Source organism: Anguilla rostrata, chromosome 6 (assembly GCF_018555375.3).
Source record: "Anguilla rostrata isolate EN2019 chromosome 6, ASM1855537v3, whole genome shotgun sequence".
Lineage (NCBI taxonomy): Eukaryota > Metazoa > Chordata > Actinopteri > Anguilliformes > Anguillidae > Anguilla > Anguilla rostrata.
Window position 1 is genome coordinate 55,642,723 of NC_057938.1, and position 15,033 is coordinate 55,657,755.

The window sequence follows — 15,033 nt, forward strand, 5'->3', positions numbered from 1 at the left end:
ATGTTTTCTTTTTTGTTCAGACATTCTTTCCTGGAATTGTTGTTTTTCCGCGTTGGTATCGATTCCGGAGTGCCAACTGTGACCAGCAGTCCCCACATGGCGATGTGCAATTGCCACTTATGTCCACCCCCCCCCAGTCTCCGCCCCTCCTCCAATCTCGAGTGTCCTTCAGAAAAAGCTTGTTATCCCATCGCCATGGAGGTGAAAAGATCAGATGGAGGACCGGGCGGGAAGGATGAACTATGAATAACCAGAATTACGTTCTTCTGGAAGCTCCTCCTTCTCGTGTTTTCCAAGAGCGGGCGGACACGGGGCACCTAGTGTCGCCGGGGTTACGGGGTGACCATGGTAACACACAGGTGCCTTTTAAGTTACTCCGAAAGGCTGGCGGTGGATGAAAGAAGGTGATCCGCACAATGTCGCTTTTCTTTCTTCCTTCTTCTCATCCCGTCTTTTGTGTTGCAGAATGAGTGTCCCCCCCCCCCCCCCTTCCTTTTTCACGCTTTTTCCGCCGCTTTTTGAAACGCTCAGTCAGCCTTTTTTTCGCCGTTCATCATCACCGGCCCCCGGAGAACGCAGACGAACGCGCGCGTGCGTGCGTTCCTCTGAAGCACGGCGCGTCCCCGTCACCGCAGCGGCACGCTGTGACACCGCCGTTCGGGCGCTGGACGCTCGCAGACATGAGTCCGCAGAACACACTTTGTGTCCGGCTCGGCAGCTGGACTTCTGGTGCCCAATCGGCCAGCGGGGGATTCTTCAGGCGTCCAGTCGGCTAATGGGGATTGCCTAGGCGTATGATATATGTAATCAAATGTGAATATATCATGCTATCAATCACATTTAGCAAGAGTGGCTTACGATGTATGCAAAACATAAGTGCATTCATAATGTTTACATAAGCAATAGTGCCAGACCTGGTTAACAAAATTCCCAGACCACTGAGTATGGGTCCAACCAATGCAAATTAATAAGCAAGAACCAAAATCTAGTTCCTGATTACATGCAGATTACATCTACAGGACATCCTAAGTGGGTCTTTAGTCTCAATCTGAAGATGGACAGCAAGTCTGCTGTCTGGATCGTTGTAAGAGAATATAGTGAGAGCAAATCAAATCACAATTAATTTATATAGCACCTTTAATGCAAGATTGTAATACAACGTGCTTCACATAGTAAAGATAAAAAGATCCATAAAAGACACTGAAAACAGTAAAAAGACAATAAAAATAAAAAGAATAAAATCATCAGTAATAAGAATTCTCGAAGTGATTAATAAAACAGGCCACAACCAACACTTATTTCTAATTTGTTCCAGATTCGCTGTAAATTCACACACAAATCGCTAAGAGATCATGAGATCACGAGAAACTGCAACGATATGATAAGCGCCTAAATTGTGTCTTAATAGAAAGCTAAATTCATTCAGGCAAGTGCGCGTTGCTGATACAGAACTACAAAACGCTCTGTGATTGGGGTTAATTCATCAAACTGACCGTATAACCCTCCGGGTTTGCTTGAGAACGACAGCGCGTAACCAAACTGCTTTAGATGTGCAGTCTGTTTTGTGTAAAAATCAATCACCTTCGGTCAACACTCCGGCATGACGTCAGTCAGATATTATAAATTTCGCTTAGAAGAGATCCGTTCGGATGGTGTCAGCCTGAAAGGTGATGGGCGACGGTGGCCACGGAGTAATCCCACAGTCTGCCGCGACGTCTCCGCACCGTACCTGTCAGTGTGGATAACTCGCAGACGTTTCACCGATTCTCATATTACGCAGGTCGCCAAGGCTGCAAGACGGTGTCCGGAACTGTTCACGGACGTTTCGCGCGCAGTCTTTAGCCAAGGGCGCGAAAAAGAAGAGCATGTCTCGTGAAGCGGCTGGAATTTACACCCAAAGCGGACCAGAAGTTAGAGCGCAAGACCGGGTGCACCAGAAGCGTTTTTCTACGCGCTCTCCTCTAGGGGATTCTTGTGAGCTGCTCAGAAACCGCCTTTAGAGACCTGGTTAACAATCCGTGCGCATTCTATTGTTGCTAATTAAGTTTTCGTTAACATCACAGTCATCACATCACAGTTAACATTAATGTCGTGTTAATTCGTATTATTGTTTACGTTGCATTTGCTGCTAGCAATTCTAAAACAGCTTTAAGTAGACTGCTTTAGAAAGTGTGCTTTCTCGGTAACTTTAACGAACGAACTGTTTCTCTTGACAGTGGCCTATTTGCTGCAGCTTAATGTTTTTTTCGGGGTTAAGTAACTCGTTCATTGTGATAGGTAACGTTTTATTTTAGCTTTGATTTCCCTGAGAAGACAGTGCAAAGAGGTGGAGTGTCTCGTCTCGTTAGCCGTATTAATTAAATAGGCTGCATCGTGCAACCGCGGCACTTTCACCCGAAGCCTTTTCTTTTTTTAGGGTGTTCTTGTAAACGGTGTTTGGTACTAATGCTCCCGGTGCTTCTCCACTTCTACAAGTAGGCTAGCTTTGCCTGGTCCGTCTTTTCGCCTTTCTCGAAAGATTCTCGCGTAACGTGTTTACTTTGCATTTTTTAAAGGTTGCGTTGTGATTTATGATTCTTTCGTAAAGCACAGATAACCTATAAAATAGTATTCCTTAATTTAGGCTATGTTTTTGAATAGCTGCCTAAACATTTACTAAACACATATTTTCATTTATGTTGGTGTTAGTTCAGTGACACACACAATGTTTATTTGGAAAGACGTATTTCAATAGCACATCGGGTATTTATCATCGCTGTCGTACCGCTTTTTTATGTGCACGTGTAGCCTGCTAATAAACATCAAGGACAATAAAGGCACGCGTATAATAGGTTTCTCATGAAATATATAGTCCACGACTGTGCTTCTGTGGTGACATGGAACGAATATGACCGTCACCATTGCGCGTCCACTGTGCATTTCTGTGCAATCAGCGCGCCAAGCGGGGATAAATTAGACTTGACGCTGGAAGTACCACGGCTTGACAGCTGTCATCCACGAGCACGGGTGGCCGACAGGAAGCGGGCTCCACGCCGCTCCCGCCAAGCGTTCGCTGCGCTTCTGGTGTAATTCCAGGTGTAAGTGTCTCACAGAACCGCGAGCAGAATATACCTTGCCCAATGGATGACCGCTATTCCTCAAAATTGTCCCCTGTCGTGGACTACGGAGCCGGTGCCTTCCTCCTGGTCGTGGGTAAGCATGTGCTTTTCTGATTAATTGTGCTTAAACCAGTGTTTCTCAACCCTGGTCCTGGGGACCCACTGCCCTACATGTTTTAGATGTTTTCATGCTCCAACACTCCTGATTCAAATGAATGTGTCGTCATCAAGCTCTGCAGAAGCCTGATAACGACCCATTCATTTGAATCAGGAGTGTTGGAGCAGAGAGACATCTAAAACATGCAGGGCAGTGGGTCCCCAGGACCAGGGTTAAGAAACACTGGCTTAAAAAACCGTAATCAGTTTATAATAACATTTCAAATCTGCAGTCCATTTATTGTTTAATTTTGGTAAACACACATTGATATGTATTGCCCCTGAGATCCAGCAGAAAAAAAGTTTGTTAAAAAATTCTTTTTGACATAGTACGAGTGTCTTGGATGACAAAACATGCTGCGTGAAAATATTAATTTAATTTTCTCTTTTTTTATTGAATATCCCTTGTCGTGTACGTTTCAGCATAGCAGAATATGTGGTTCTTGTGGCATGATTAGTACCCGAGTCTCGTGGCCGCTACAGGGGACTACGGTGGCGCATAAGGAAAATCGCACTTCAAAAACAAAAGCGCATACATAAAAGGGAAAAGCGCTCCAAATCAAAGAGAAGACGCCAATGGACGATTGCGCTTCAAAAACGAAAGCACTAACAGAAAGGAAACACCCTCCAAATAAAAAAAATTAAAAATAATAATTCAAATGGGCATTCTCTGGTCTCTTCCCGCTGCCCAACCAAAAGCAGTCGTGACGTGTTCTTTCATTGTGCGTGGAGAGCTTCCGTTGTATGAACTGATTTTGCGGCGATTCTGCTCTTCGCGTCGTTTTTTGATTTGGAGGGCGTTTCCTTTATGTTTTTTTGAAACACAATCGTCCTTGTGGGCCACTGTCGGGGGCAAATGTGTATGTACTTGTACTGTAATCTGCAAAAGTCGAAGACCACCCTTTACATTTATTCTGTTTCCAGTCAAATCAATTGCCATTCCGTGCAATTGTTTTTCAGTGTCAGATAATTTTCACCGCAATGGGGAGTTTATTTATTTATTTTTTATTTTTATTTATTTATTTTTTACCTCATGTGCTTGCTTTGGGGGCTCAGGCCTGGTCTTTGATCTTTTGCTGGTACTCTGTAAAGTGTCTTTGTGACAGTTTTCCGTACAAATACATGGAATTGAAAATTGACCATCACAATGGCAGTACTTAAAAGATTTTATCTTTGAGAGATAGGAAAAATCAAGCTCCACTCTTGCTTCAGATATGAAGAAATCCACATGCATTTCTGTCAGCTTTTCCGCTGTGAGAAGGCAAATTCATCGCTGTGGGTCTGAAACGATGTGTAGCTGTCAAAAGAAACAAAAGTGAAGAAAGCTTGTACCCGTCTACACCGAAACTGGACACCTGAAATAAGGTGGAGTAAGGTCTCATGCACCGATGAGTTTAAATCTTATATTTCCTGAAGTAAGAGAAGGCATTTATGTATGCGGTCGAAGCGATGGCAGTCTCTCGTAACCATGTCTACAAGGTACGGTGGAAGATCAGAGCAAGTCTGGGGGGTTTGCATAGCAACACCTGGAGTCTGAGATTTGAGTTATATTGGAGGCATCACGAATGCTGATAAACGCAAAGAAATCTTAACACACTGTATCATGCAATATACCCTCTGGGCAACGTTCGACTGGGAGCAGATTCATTCTGCGGCAAGATAATGACCTTGGGCACGTCGCTGAGATGATTGCGCTGCTGGTGGTCTCAGGACCTCATCTTCGCTGAACAGGCCTGGGGTTTCCTTGGATTGGATCGAGAGAAGAAGAAAATGCGACCGCCTTCCAATACAGCGCTTGTGGAGGTCTTCACAAAAGGCACAGAAATGTATTCCTGCAGATTTCCTTGAGAAACCCAGCTCAACAAAAGAGTGAAAGAAGTAGCAAAGGTGAGGGGTAGACACACTGAATTGTGAAAGATTTGATGTTGCACATGGCCGTGGAGGTTTTTGTATCATTTTTCTGATGAATATACTGTATGTTTGCTGCATTATTTTCTGACACTGAAAAAAATAAATAACTTGAACTTAATGATTGTTTTCACTGGAGAGTAGATAGAAGAAAGGATGGGCTCTGATTTTTCCACAGTACCGTATGTACATACTTAGAGATATATTTGGGGGGGGGGGCGGGTTGGGGGGGTTGGGGGTGCGGGGGTGTGTGCACATTGGCTGCAGCTGAGTCATGGATGTAAAACATTTGATTGATTCAATCTTATGGATTCATCATTTCCAATCGTGAAATAAGTGTGTGTGAGTGTGTGTACGTTTGCGTATGTTTGTGTGTGCGTACGCCAGGTTATTTAAACCCCGGCACAATCTAAATTTTCATCTGTAAGGGCTTGTTTGTGTCTGGTAGGGGCTTACTGATAATAGCTTTTTTGTGTGTGTGTGTGTGTGTGTGTCCCATAATCCAGCTGATCGTACTCAGCATATGAATATGCTTTCATGCAGAAGGTTGTGCGCATCTCTTATAATTATATTTGAGTGGCCATAAGTCGTATTAGCATTGAATCCAAGTATTTCATCTCATTCATTTCAGAGGTTAATTTATTTATGTTTTTATTTAATGTATTTGCTTGCGTCAGTAAGTAGTACACGTCACGTCTATTCATCCTGAGTTATAATGCACTTTCATAACGTAGTTAAGTTGTGTCACACACGCTAGAGGTCATAGGTCACTGTGTGTGGGTGGGGGGGGGTGTGTGTGGGAGGTGGCTATACATTGCATCTCGGGAGTGTATTTTTTAAAACTTGCGTTTATTAGTGCCTAACAGTTTTAAGCATTCAACAGAATAATGTGAGACATTAAGTACAAACAGAAGACCAGTTTTCTTTGTCTGAAGAACTCAAAGAAGCATGTAGTGAAGTGTGCTCTGGAATTGTGCTGGTTTAGTATGTGTGAGGTACGAATGCACTGTTTATTCTAGTGTTTTCATAGCACATATGTGTATTGTTGCACATCTTTATTGGCTGATTTATTAAAGAATGTTAGCATGCTTTATTTGCACCCGGCCTCTTTGAAACTGCTAAAGGTTGTGATTATCTTCTGAGTAGCCACCAGTGGGGGCCTGTTTGGGGCCTTGATATCTCAATGTGTTTGTCTCTCTCTGAATAGGGTGGACGAAAGTGGACTGAGGTTAAATTATGTTGATGATGTTTTTTTGATTATGCAAATCTGTAGGGTATCAGTTTTTGGCGGGTGCCTTTATCAGCCGTTGTTGCGCAACAGTGTGGAGTAACGGTTCGGAATGCGGGGGATGCGGGTTTGATTCCCAGTTGGGACACTGCTGTCATGCCCTTCAGCAAAAGCACACAATCTGCATGGCTTTGGTATAGATTCAGCTCTATGAAACGGTTTGCAAAAAATGTATACGCTGTGTAACTCGCCCTGAATAACAGCCTCAGCTAAATGGTGAACTGGGTGTTCACACAGGCTTTTCAAAACCAAGCCTGTGTGAACGGCTTTTAGCTCCAGCTGTGCACACACTGATACATATCTAAAGGCCCCAGACACACGTAGGCATGCATGGTGCTATAAAGACCGCGGAAAAACAGCGGCCAACGGTTACCTGCGCATCAGAGCTTTTTACAAGCGCACAGAGCCAGGTCTGGCATTTTTGAGGTCCTGAACAAGAATGAACGGGGGGGGGGGGGGTAGTGGCAGAAGCAATCACAAACTGGGCGGGAGAGGGTTATAAGCAATCATGAATCTGGGCACCAGAGGTCAGTTGTATCAAAAAAAAAACACAAAAAATAAAACGATTTGCATCCTGTGAATGCTGCACAACTGAAATTGCTTTCAAAAACTAAACCAAAAAAAAAATAAAAAATCACTTAGAAGCTGAATTGTGTGGTGCGTGGATAGTTAGCCCTAAATGACCACATAGAGCGGGCATTGCAAGCAGCCATTCCTGCAGGAACACAAGGGGATGAGAACATTCGATGATGAAAATAGCTGCACATCAGTTCATTATTTTGCTTTTTTTTTATTTTGCCAGGAAACTGGTCCACACATCACTTCCCGATCGTCAGTGCCGATTTGTGTCCATGTAGCTCTATTTGTCCACTTACACAGCCGGTGTTCTGCTAACCGAACTCTACATGACGTATGCTCTGCACTTCTGTGTAAATGCTACTCCTGGTTTACTCACAGCGTGGTTACTCTGGGTTTGTGCAGTGTAAATGCTACTCCTGGTTTACTCACGTGGTACTCTGGTGTGCAGTTAAATCTACTTGGTATCACGTTGTACTCGAGGTTTGTGCAGTGTAAATGCTACTCCTGGTTACTCGTGGTTACTCGGTTGCAGTGTAATGCTACTCTGTTCCAGTGGTTACCTGGGTTTGTGCAGTGTAAATGCTACTCCTGGTTTACTCACATTGTTACTGGTGTGCCGGTATGCTACTCTGGTTATCACAGCGTTACTCTGTTGTGCAGTGTAAATGCTACTCCTGGTTTACTCACAGCGTGGTTACTCTGGGTTTGTGCAGTGTAAATGCTACTCCTGGTTTACTCACAGTGTGGTTACTCTGGGTTTGTGCAGTGTAAATGCTACTCCTGGTTTACTCACAGTGTGGTTACTCTGGGTTTGTGCAGTGTAAATGCTACTCCTGGTTTACTCCCAGTGTAATGACTGCTCCTGGCGTGTCTCCCCCCCCCCCCCCCCCCGCTCAGCCATGTTGACGTTGGTGGGGAACGTGCTGGTCCTCATCACGGCATTTAAGAGGCGGAGATACATGAAGCCCCCGGAGCTGCTGAGCGTGAACCTGGCGGTGACGGACCTGGGCGCGGCGCTCACCATGTACCCCCTGGCCATCGCCTCGTCCTGGAGCCACCGCTGGGTGGGGGGGCACCCCGCCTGCCTGTACTACGGCCTGATGGGATTCCTCTTCGGCGTCGCCAGCATCGCCACCCTCGCCGTCATGGCCGTGGTGCGGTTCATCGTGTCCCTGAGTGTGCAGTCTCCCAGTGAGTGAACCCTTCCTTAATGCCTACCAATGAGTGAGCACTTCCTTATTCCCTACCAATGAGTGAACACTTCCTTATTCCCTACCAATGAACGAGCACTTCCTTATTCCCTACCAATGAGTGAGCACTTCCTTATTCTCTACCAATGAGTGAACACTTCCTTATTCCCTACCAATGAGTGAGCACTTCCTTATTCTCTACCAATGAGTGAACACTTCCTTATTCCCTACCAATGAGTGAGCACTTCCTTATTTCCTACAAGTGAGTGAGCACTTCCTTATTCTCTACCAATGAGTGAACACTTCCTTATTCCCTACCAATGAGTGAGCACTTCCTTATTCTCTACCAATGAGTGAACACTTCCTTATTCTCTACCAATGAGTGAACACTTGGGAGCTCTAAGTGTGCAAAGGGGGCCACAAGTGAGCTTCCCCCATTAAGCCCCCCAGGCATGTGTGCAGTCCCACTGCTAGTTGCCAGGTTACCGCCGGTGGAAGGAAGGCGAGATGGTCTGCGATTAAAGAGGCGGCGCGGAAGGCGTGCGCTCAGGTGAACTGTGTGTTATCATTTCTGATAGACCTGCAGAAGAGGGGTGAAATTATCCTGACCCCCACCAAGCCATACTCCCCCCCACTTCCCCATTCCCCCCAGGTCTCCCAAACTTCCAAGAAAGTTCACTGCCGACCTTGAGCCTGACACAGTAAGCGTTGTCATCAACTGAAAAAAAAAAATTGTGTTCTCGGTCCAATTCAATCAAGTAACCGGCCCCTGATCTTTTCTGCTCCAGTGCTTCACTGGTGGTGCGGGGCAGGGGGGGGGCAGTGGAAATAGGTGTGGGGGGGTTGGGGGGCAATGGAAATAAGTGGTGGGGTGGGTGGGGGGCGGCTTTGTGGAGCTATTTCGGAGTACCAATGCCAACGCGCTGTCAAGAAAGCCCGGAAGGTTCCTGAAGGTGAAACGGCGAGACCGTATTTATGTTTCTCCAAACTGGCGCTCGAGCCCGAGTCCCAGCGCCCGGGCGTTTCTGAGGCCTGAGCCAAAGGTAACATCGGAATAATAATCTGCAGGTGTCAGCTGCTCTGGACCTCAATCAATGGAACATGGGAGGGGGGTGGGGGTGTGGGGGTGGTGGGGGAGCAGCTGCGTATGATGTCCTGGCCATTCGTACGAAAGCCCCCCCCCCCCCCCCCGCCTGTACCCCTGCTCCGAGCCACGATGCGTGCAACGCTAATCGCACTCCACACAAAGAGCGTTATCTGTGAATGTCGAATTATCTATGATGCCTTGTGTACAGTGGTCAGGTGGAATATTATTATCATTATTATTATTATTATTATTATTGTTATTATTACTTTTTAAGGACATGTGAAAGGTTGTTGAAAACATTGGACACACATCCAGACTAATAATGCATGATGTCCACTAGAGTGGACAGAAGGTTTCTGATACGCAATATAAGAACTAAAGTCATTTTTTATTTTAAAGTGCTCCTTGTATCTTACCTTACAAGAATATGTTTTTTAACCTGCTCTGTTCTCTAGGAATAGAAGAACAGAGCTGGTTCATATGCAGTTATATTGAGGTACTTTGAACGTTTCCACCACCTCCCACCATTTTGAGCTTCAATGTATCAAAACTAGAATAGCCAATCAAATGTAACAATATAGAGCATTTTATGGAGCAATGTGGAGCATATCAAAATTTTGGCAAAGGTCCAAGGAATCTGCCATCTGGAGATCAGATATGTGTTTGACCGGGCAAAAATAGACTTTGAAAGCCCTGTCCACTGTAGTGGACACTGTGCATGAAAGTGTTAAATAATGAAAGGGGTTTGAAGCCTAGGGGGTTCACAGTGGGGGGGGGGGGGGGGGCTCACACATGGGAAGAAGGGGACACCCCTAAGTGGGGGGCTCCATCTCGTCTCTTAATTTGGGAGGGCCCAGACGAAGCAAATATAAAATTGTTCAATTTAATTTGTGCATTAGCATATGCAAATTAATTGCAGCTTGTTTGCTGGTTATTCCAACAAAGTTAATTTTTATTTCCTTTGTTAGCTATTTCTGTCTGGAAATCATGAAAAGCATTTAAATGTGTGCAGCCAGTCTTTGGTCCTTTTCTTACTCTTTTGTTTTCTCACTTAATTAATTCTAACAATGTGAATTTCCTCCTGTGAGATTCATAAAGATACACTGCAATTAAATATTCTGGTGGTGGACTGCTGCAAGAAATACCCAGAAATGCAGGTGTCAAACCAAATGCACGATGGGTTATTTAATAATTAATTAGGGCACACACATCTCACATCTTAACCTAGAGCAGAGGCTCCATGTGAGTGTACATTGCATCTCTTGAACAATTAAGGTTGTTAATATTTTTATGTTTTCATGACCCAATGTAATGTAATCTAGCCGACCTAAAAAGTTTGTCCGGTGATTAGTGACATGTATGAGCTGTGTGAAGACACATAAAATATTAAGTGTTGATTTGTGAGTGCCGTTGGTGTTTAGTGTGTCTCTGTGTGTAGTGTTGGAGCTTAGCGTGTTTCTGTTGTTTTTGGTGTTGCGGTTTTGTGTTTGTTGTTTTGGTGTTAGCATGTTCTGTTGAGCTTTGTGTGCAAAATAAGGTGTTTCTGGTGGTTGGTTGTTTGTGTGTCTCTGGTAGTTTACTGGTTTTTGTGTGTGTTTTGGTGTTTGCGTGTGTGGTTGGTGTTTCTGTGTGTGGTTTTGGTGCTTAGCGTGTTTCTGTGTGTGGTTTTGGTGCTTAGCGTGTTTCTGTGTGTGGTTTTGGTGCTTAGCGTGTTTCTGTGTGTGGTTTTGTGTTCAGCGTTGTGAACCGTGTTTTTCACACGTTTCATTTCTCCACAGAGGAGAAGATCAGCAAGAGGAGCGTGCACGTGCTGGTGGCGTGCACGTGGCTGTACGGGTTGCTGTGGGCGCTGCTGCCCCTGCTGGGGTGGGGGCAGTACGGGCCGGAGCCCTTCGGGACGTCCTGCACGCTGGCCTGGGGCGACCTGGGGCGGCACGGTCCCTCCTTCGTCTTCGCCGTGTTCTCCCTGGTCCTGGTCCTCCCCGCCGCCGTCATCATCGCCTGCTACTTCGGCCTGGCGCTGAAGCTGCGGCTGGCCTACAGGTCCATCAACAACAGCGGCCGCATCCCCAACGTCGTCCGCACCCAGCGCAAACTGGTGCTCGTGAGTGTCCCGCCGGCGCGCTCGCTCACGTGTGCTCACGCTAAAAGGGTTAGGGTTAGGGTTAGGGTTAGGGTTAGGGTTAGGGTAGGGTTAGGGTTAGGGTTAGGGTTGGTTAGGGTTAGGGTTAGGGTTAGGGTTGGTTAGGGTTAGGGTTAGGGTTAGGGTTAGGGTTAGGGTTGGTTAGGGTTAGGGTTAGGGTTAGGGTTGGTTAGGGTTAGGGTTTAGGGTTTAGGGTTAGGGGTTAGGGGTTAGGGTTAGGGTTAGGGTTGGTTAGGGTTAGGGTTAGGTTTGGTTAGGGTTAGGGTTGGTTAGGGTTAGGGTTAGGGTTGGTTAGGGTTAGGGTTGGTTAGGGTTAGGGTTAGGGTTGGTTAGGGTTAGGGTTAGGGTTAGGGTTGGTTAGGGTTAGGGTTAGGGTTGGTTAGGGTTAGGGTTAGGGTTGGTTAGGGTTGGTTAGGGTTAGGGTTAGGGTTGGTTAGGTTAGGGTTGGTTAGGGTTGGTTAGGGTTAGGGTTAGGGTAGGGTTGGTTAGGGTTAGGGTTAGGGTTGGTTGGTTAGGGTTGGTTAGGTTAGGGTTGGTTAGGGTTAGGGTTAGGTTGGTAGGTTAGGGTTAGGGTTAGGTTAGGGTTAGGGTTGGGTTAGTGGTTAGGGTTAGGGTTAGGGTTGGTTAGGGTTAGGGTTAGGGTTGGTTAGGGTTAGGGTTAGGGTGTTAGGGTTAGGGTTAGGGTTAGGGTTGGTTAGGGTTAGGGTTAGGGTTAGGTGTTAGGGTTGGTTAGGGTTAGGGTTGGTTAGGGTTGGGTTGGTTAGGGTTAGGGTTAGGGTTGGTTAGGGTTAGGGTTAGGGTTAGGGTTGGTTAGGGTTAGGGTTAGGGTTAGGGTTGGTTAGGGTTAGGGTTAGGGTTAGGGTTAGGGTTAGGGTTGGTTAGGGTTAGGGTTAGGGTTAGGGTTAGGGTTGCCAAAGGAGGCTTTCTTCAAAAGCTAAAATATTTTAGCTTTTTTTTTTCAGCTTTTGGACATAAGCCTATAGCTATAGCTTTCTAGTGAAAACATTTTTTAATCATAAATTTCCTCAAACACATTTATACTAATTTATTTCACCATGGTTGTTATAGAAACGTGCCTATCCATGTAAATTAAAAAATAAAATTTTTACATTGTTTGCATTTTGTTCAGCTTATGACATAAGCCTATAGCCTTATGTATTTTGCAATTTTTCCAGTGAAAACATTTTTTAATCATAAATTTCCTCAAACACATTCATATTAATTTATTTTGCCATGGTTGCAATAGAAAAATGATTGCCTATCCATGTCAATTAAAATAATTTAAATTTTGCATTTATTCAACTTTGATAGCCTAAGCAATTCATGAAAATTTCATAAAATTCCTCACACATTATATTATTTATTCCCATGGTCGTATAGAACATATTTCTATCCATGTATTAAATAAATTTTACATTTGCTTTGTTCAGCTAGACCTAAGCTTATTTATTTGTAATTTCATGAAACATTTTCACTAAATTCCTCAACCGTTTATTCATTTATTCGCCTGTTTTATAGAACTTCCATCCAGAATTAAAATTTTCGGTGTCCATGTGTGCTGAGACGTCCAATGCCATGAGCACGTTGGTGGTTCGAGTCCCGACTGTGCGACCCTTTGTCACACGTCTCTCCTTCTCTCTTACCCTGTTCGTCTCTCCCTCTCTCTTCCCCTGTTCTTCCTGTCTCTCTACACTGTCCTGTCCAGTAAAGCTGAAAAAGCCCCCCAAAAAAAATAAAATAAAAAAATGACATTTTAAAAATGTTTCTGTCAGATCGCGGTGCTGGTGAGCGCGGGGTTTGTCGGCAGCTGGACACCGTACTCGGCGGTGAGCCTGTGGTCGGCGTTCCACCCCGGCGACGCCCTCCCCGCCGTGGTGGCGCTGCTGCCCTGCCTCTTCGCCAAGTCGTCCACTGTCTTCAACCCGCTGGTGTACTACCTGTTCAGCAACACCTTCCGGACCGAGGTGCGCAGCCTGTTGTGGGCGTGCCGGCAGGCCGACGCGCTGGCGGACCGGGACGACGAGTACGGCGCCGACGACCACCACCGCCCCTACGCCACGCGCGACCGGGGCGTCGCCCCGCGCGACCAGAACGGGGGGGGGCGCCTCCTGCCCCCCTGCGGCGACACCGAGGAGAGCAGAGCAGACTTTTCCAGCCTGGCGCCGGCCGCCATCGCCCAGTCGGCACGCCGCCCGGAAGGACCCGGAAACAGGAGACTGTGACGTCACTGACAGACAGACCTGGTCCCCCCCAACCCCCCCCCCCCCCCCCCCGGTTCATCAACTCTCTTCCTGGATTTTGGGGTGGGGGCAGAGCAGGGACGGGGTCAGGACAGAGAGACAGGAAGAGAGGACGGTCCTCACAAGAACTCTCCCTGTCTGCTCATCACACGGGGACCCTTTAAGGGTGCAGCACCAAATCTGGGCTTCTGTGCAAATACAGTCCACCCCACCCCCCCCCACCCCCCCACCCCCAGTACAGCATCCTGCAGTTACCTCTCCAGCTAATATCGTCTTGTGGCAGTCCAGTTCTGAAAAGAAAAACTGACTTGATTGCTGACATCAATTTAACAAGATCAGCCTTTATTTCCTTTTTAGTGTTCTACTAGATGTTTTAGATATTTAAGTTTTCGTATCTGTGACTGCATGCATTGCTCTTTGTGGTCTGTACTGCAGTCACTGTGGTTTTTACAAGATGCATTGTCCCATCTCCCCTTCTGTCCTGATACTTATGATAAGTGTGAAGGCTGTATTCCTGTACACTCCACATGTGTCTGTGCCTCCAAATACACGGTGTATAAAAGTGTGTGTTGTGAGTGTTTTTGCGTTTTATGTCACATGGGTTTGTATCAGAGTTATTCAATCAGGGGGTAAGAGCCTGTGGGTCTGAGTTAAGGCTTGACAGACAGTTAAAATCAGGGTGGGACAGACTTCTAGAGACGGTTTAACACAGGCATTGACACAAAATTAGCAAAGTAATGGAGCTGCTTAGTTCTTGGCTTGGCTCCAGGACATGACGATGTCACAGTCTCCATTGTGGTGATCCACCACTAGTTTCAGCCTACAATGGAAAATTGGAAGTAATTCCGTTTGTCTTCGTGCAACATCAGCCTAGTAATAACATATCACAACATTTTTATTTTACAAAGCAAATTTGTTGACATCAGACAAGATAAGTTGCCTTTGTTCCACAAAGTGACAAAAGAACACGTGTGCACACGCACACATACAAGCACATGCATACAAACCATCATACCTCCTCCTAGTTAGCTTCCTCGGTTAGATTATTCTGTAGATGATGTCCTGTATTTTTGTATGTTTAATAAATTATATTATTAAACCTGGTGTCTGTTTTGATGTGAAATGGTAAATGGACTGCATTTATATAGCGCTTTCATCCAAAGTGCTTTAAAATTGATGCCTCTCATTCGCCAGAGCAGTTGGGGGTTAGGGGTCTTGCTCAAGGACATGCCCAGGGCGGGGTTTGAACCGGCAACCCTCCGACTGCCAGACAATCGGTCTTACCTCCTGAGCTATGTCACCCCCATGACATAGTCTAGTGAAACATGAAAGCAGAGTCTAGTT

General features: G+C 45.9%; 1 protein-coding gene across 1 annotated transcript; it reads left to right on the forward strand.

Moving 5' to 3' along the window:
• The first annotated feature begins 1,713 nt into the window (after window positions 1-1,713).
• opn8b (opsin 8, group member b) lies at window positions 1,714-14,788 on the forward strand. Its single transcript, XM_064340733.1, has 4 exons — window positions 1,714-3,192; window positions 7,927-8,220; window positions 11,085-11,410; window positions 13,222-14,788. Exons 1-4 carry the CDS (start codon window positions 3,120-3,122, stop codon window positions 13,669-13,671), a joined length of 1,143 nt encoding a protein of 380 aa, XP_064196803.1. The 5' UTR covers window positions 1,714-3,119; the 3' UTR covers window positions 13,672-14,788.
• Window positions 14,789-15,033: the final 245 nt, after the last annotated feature.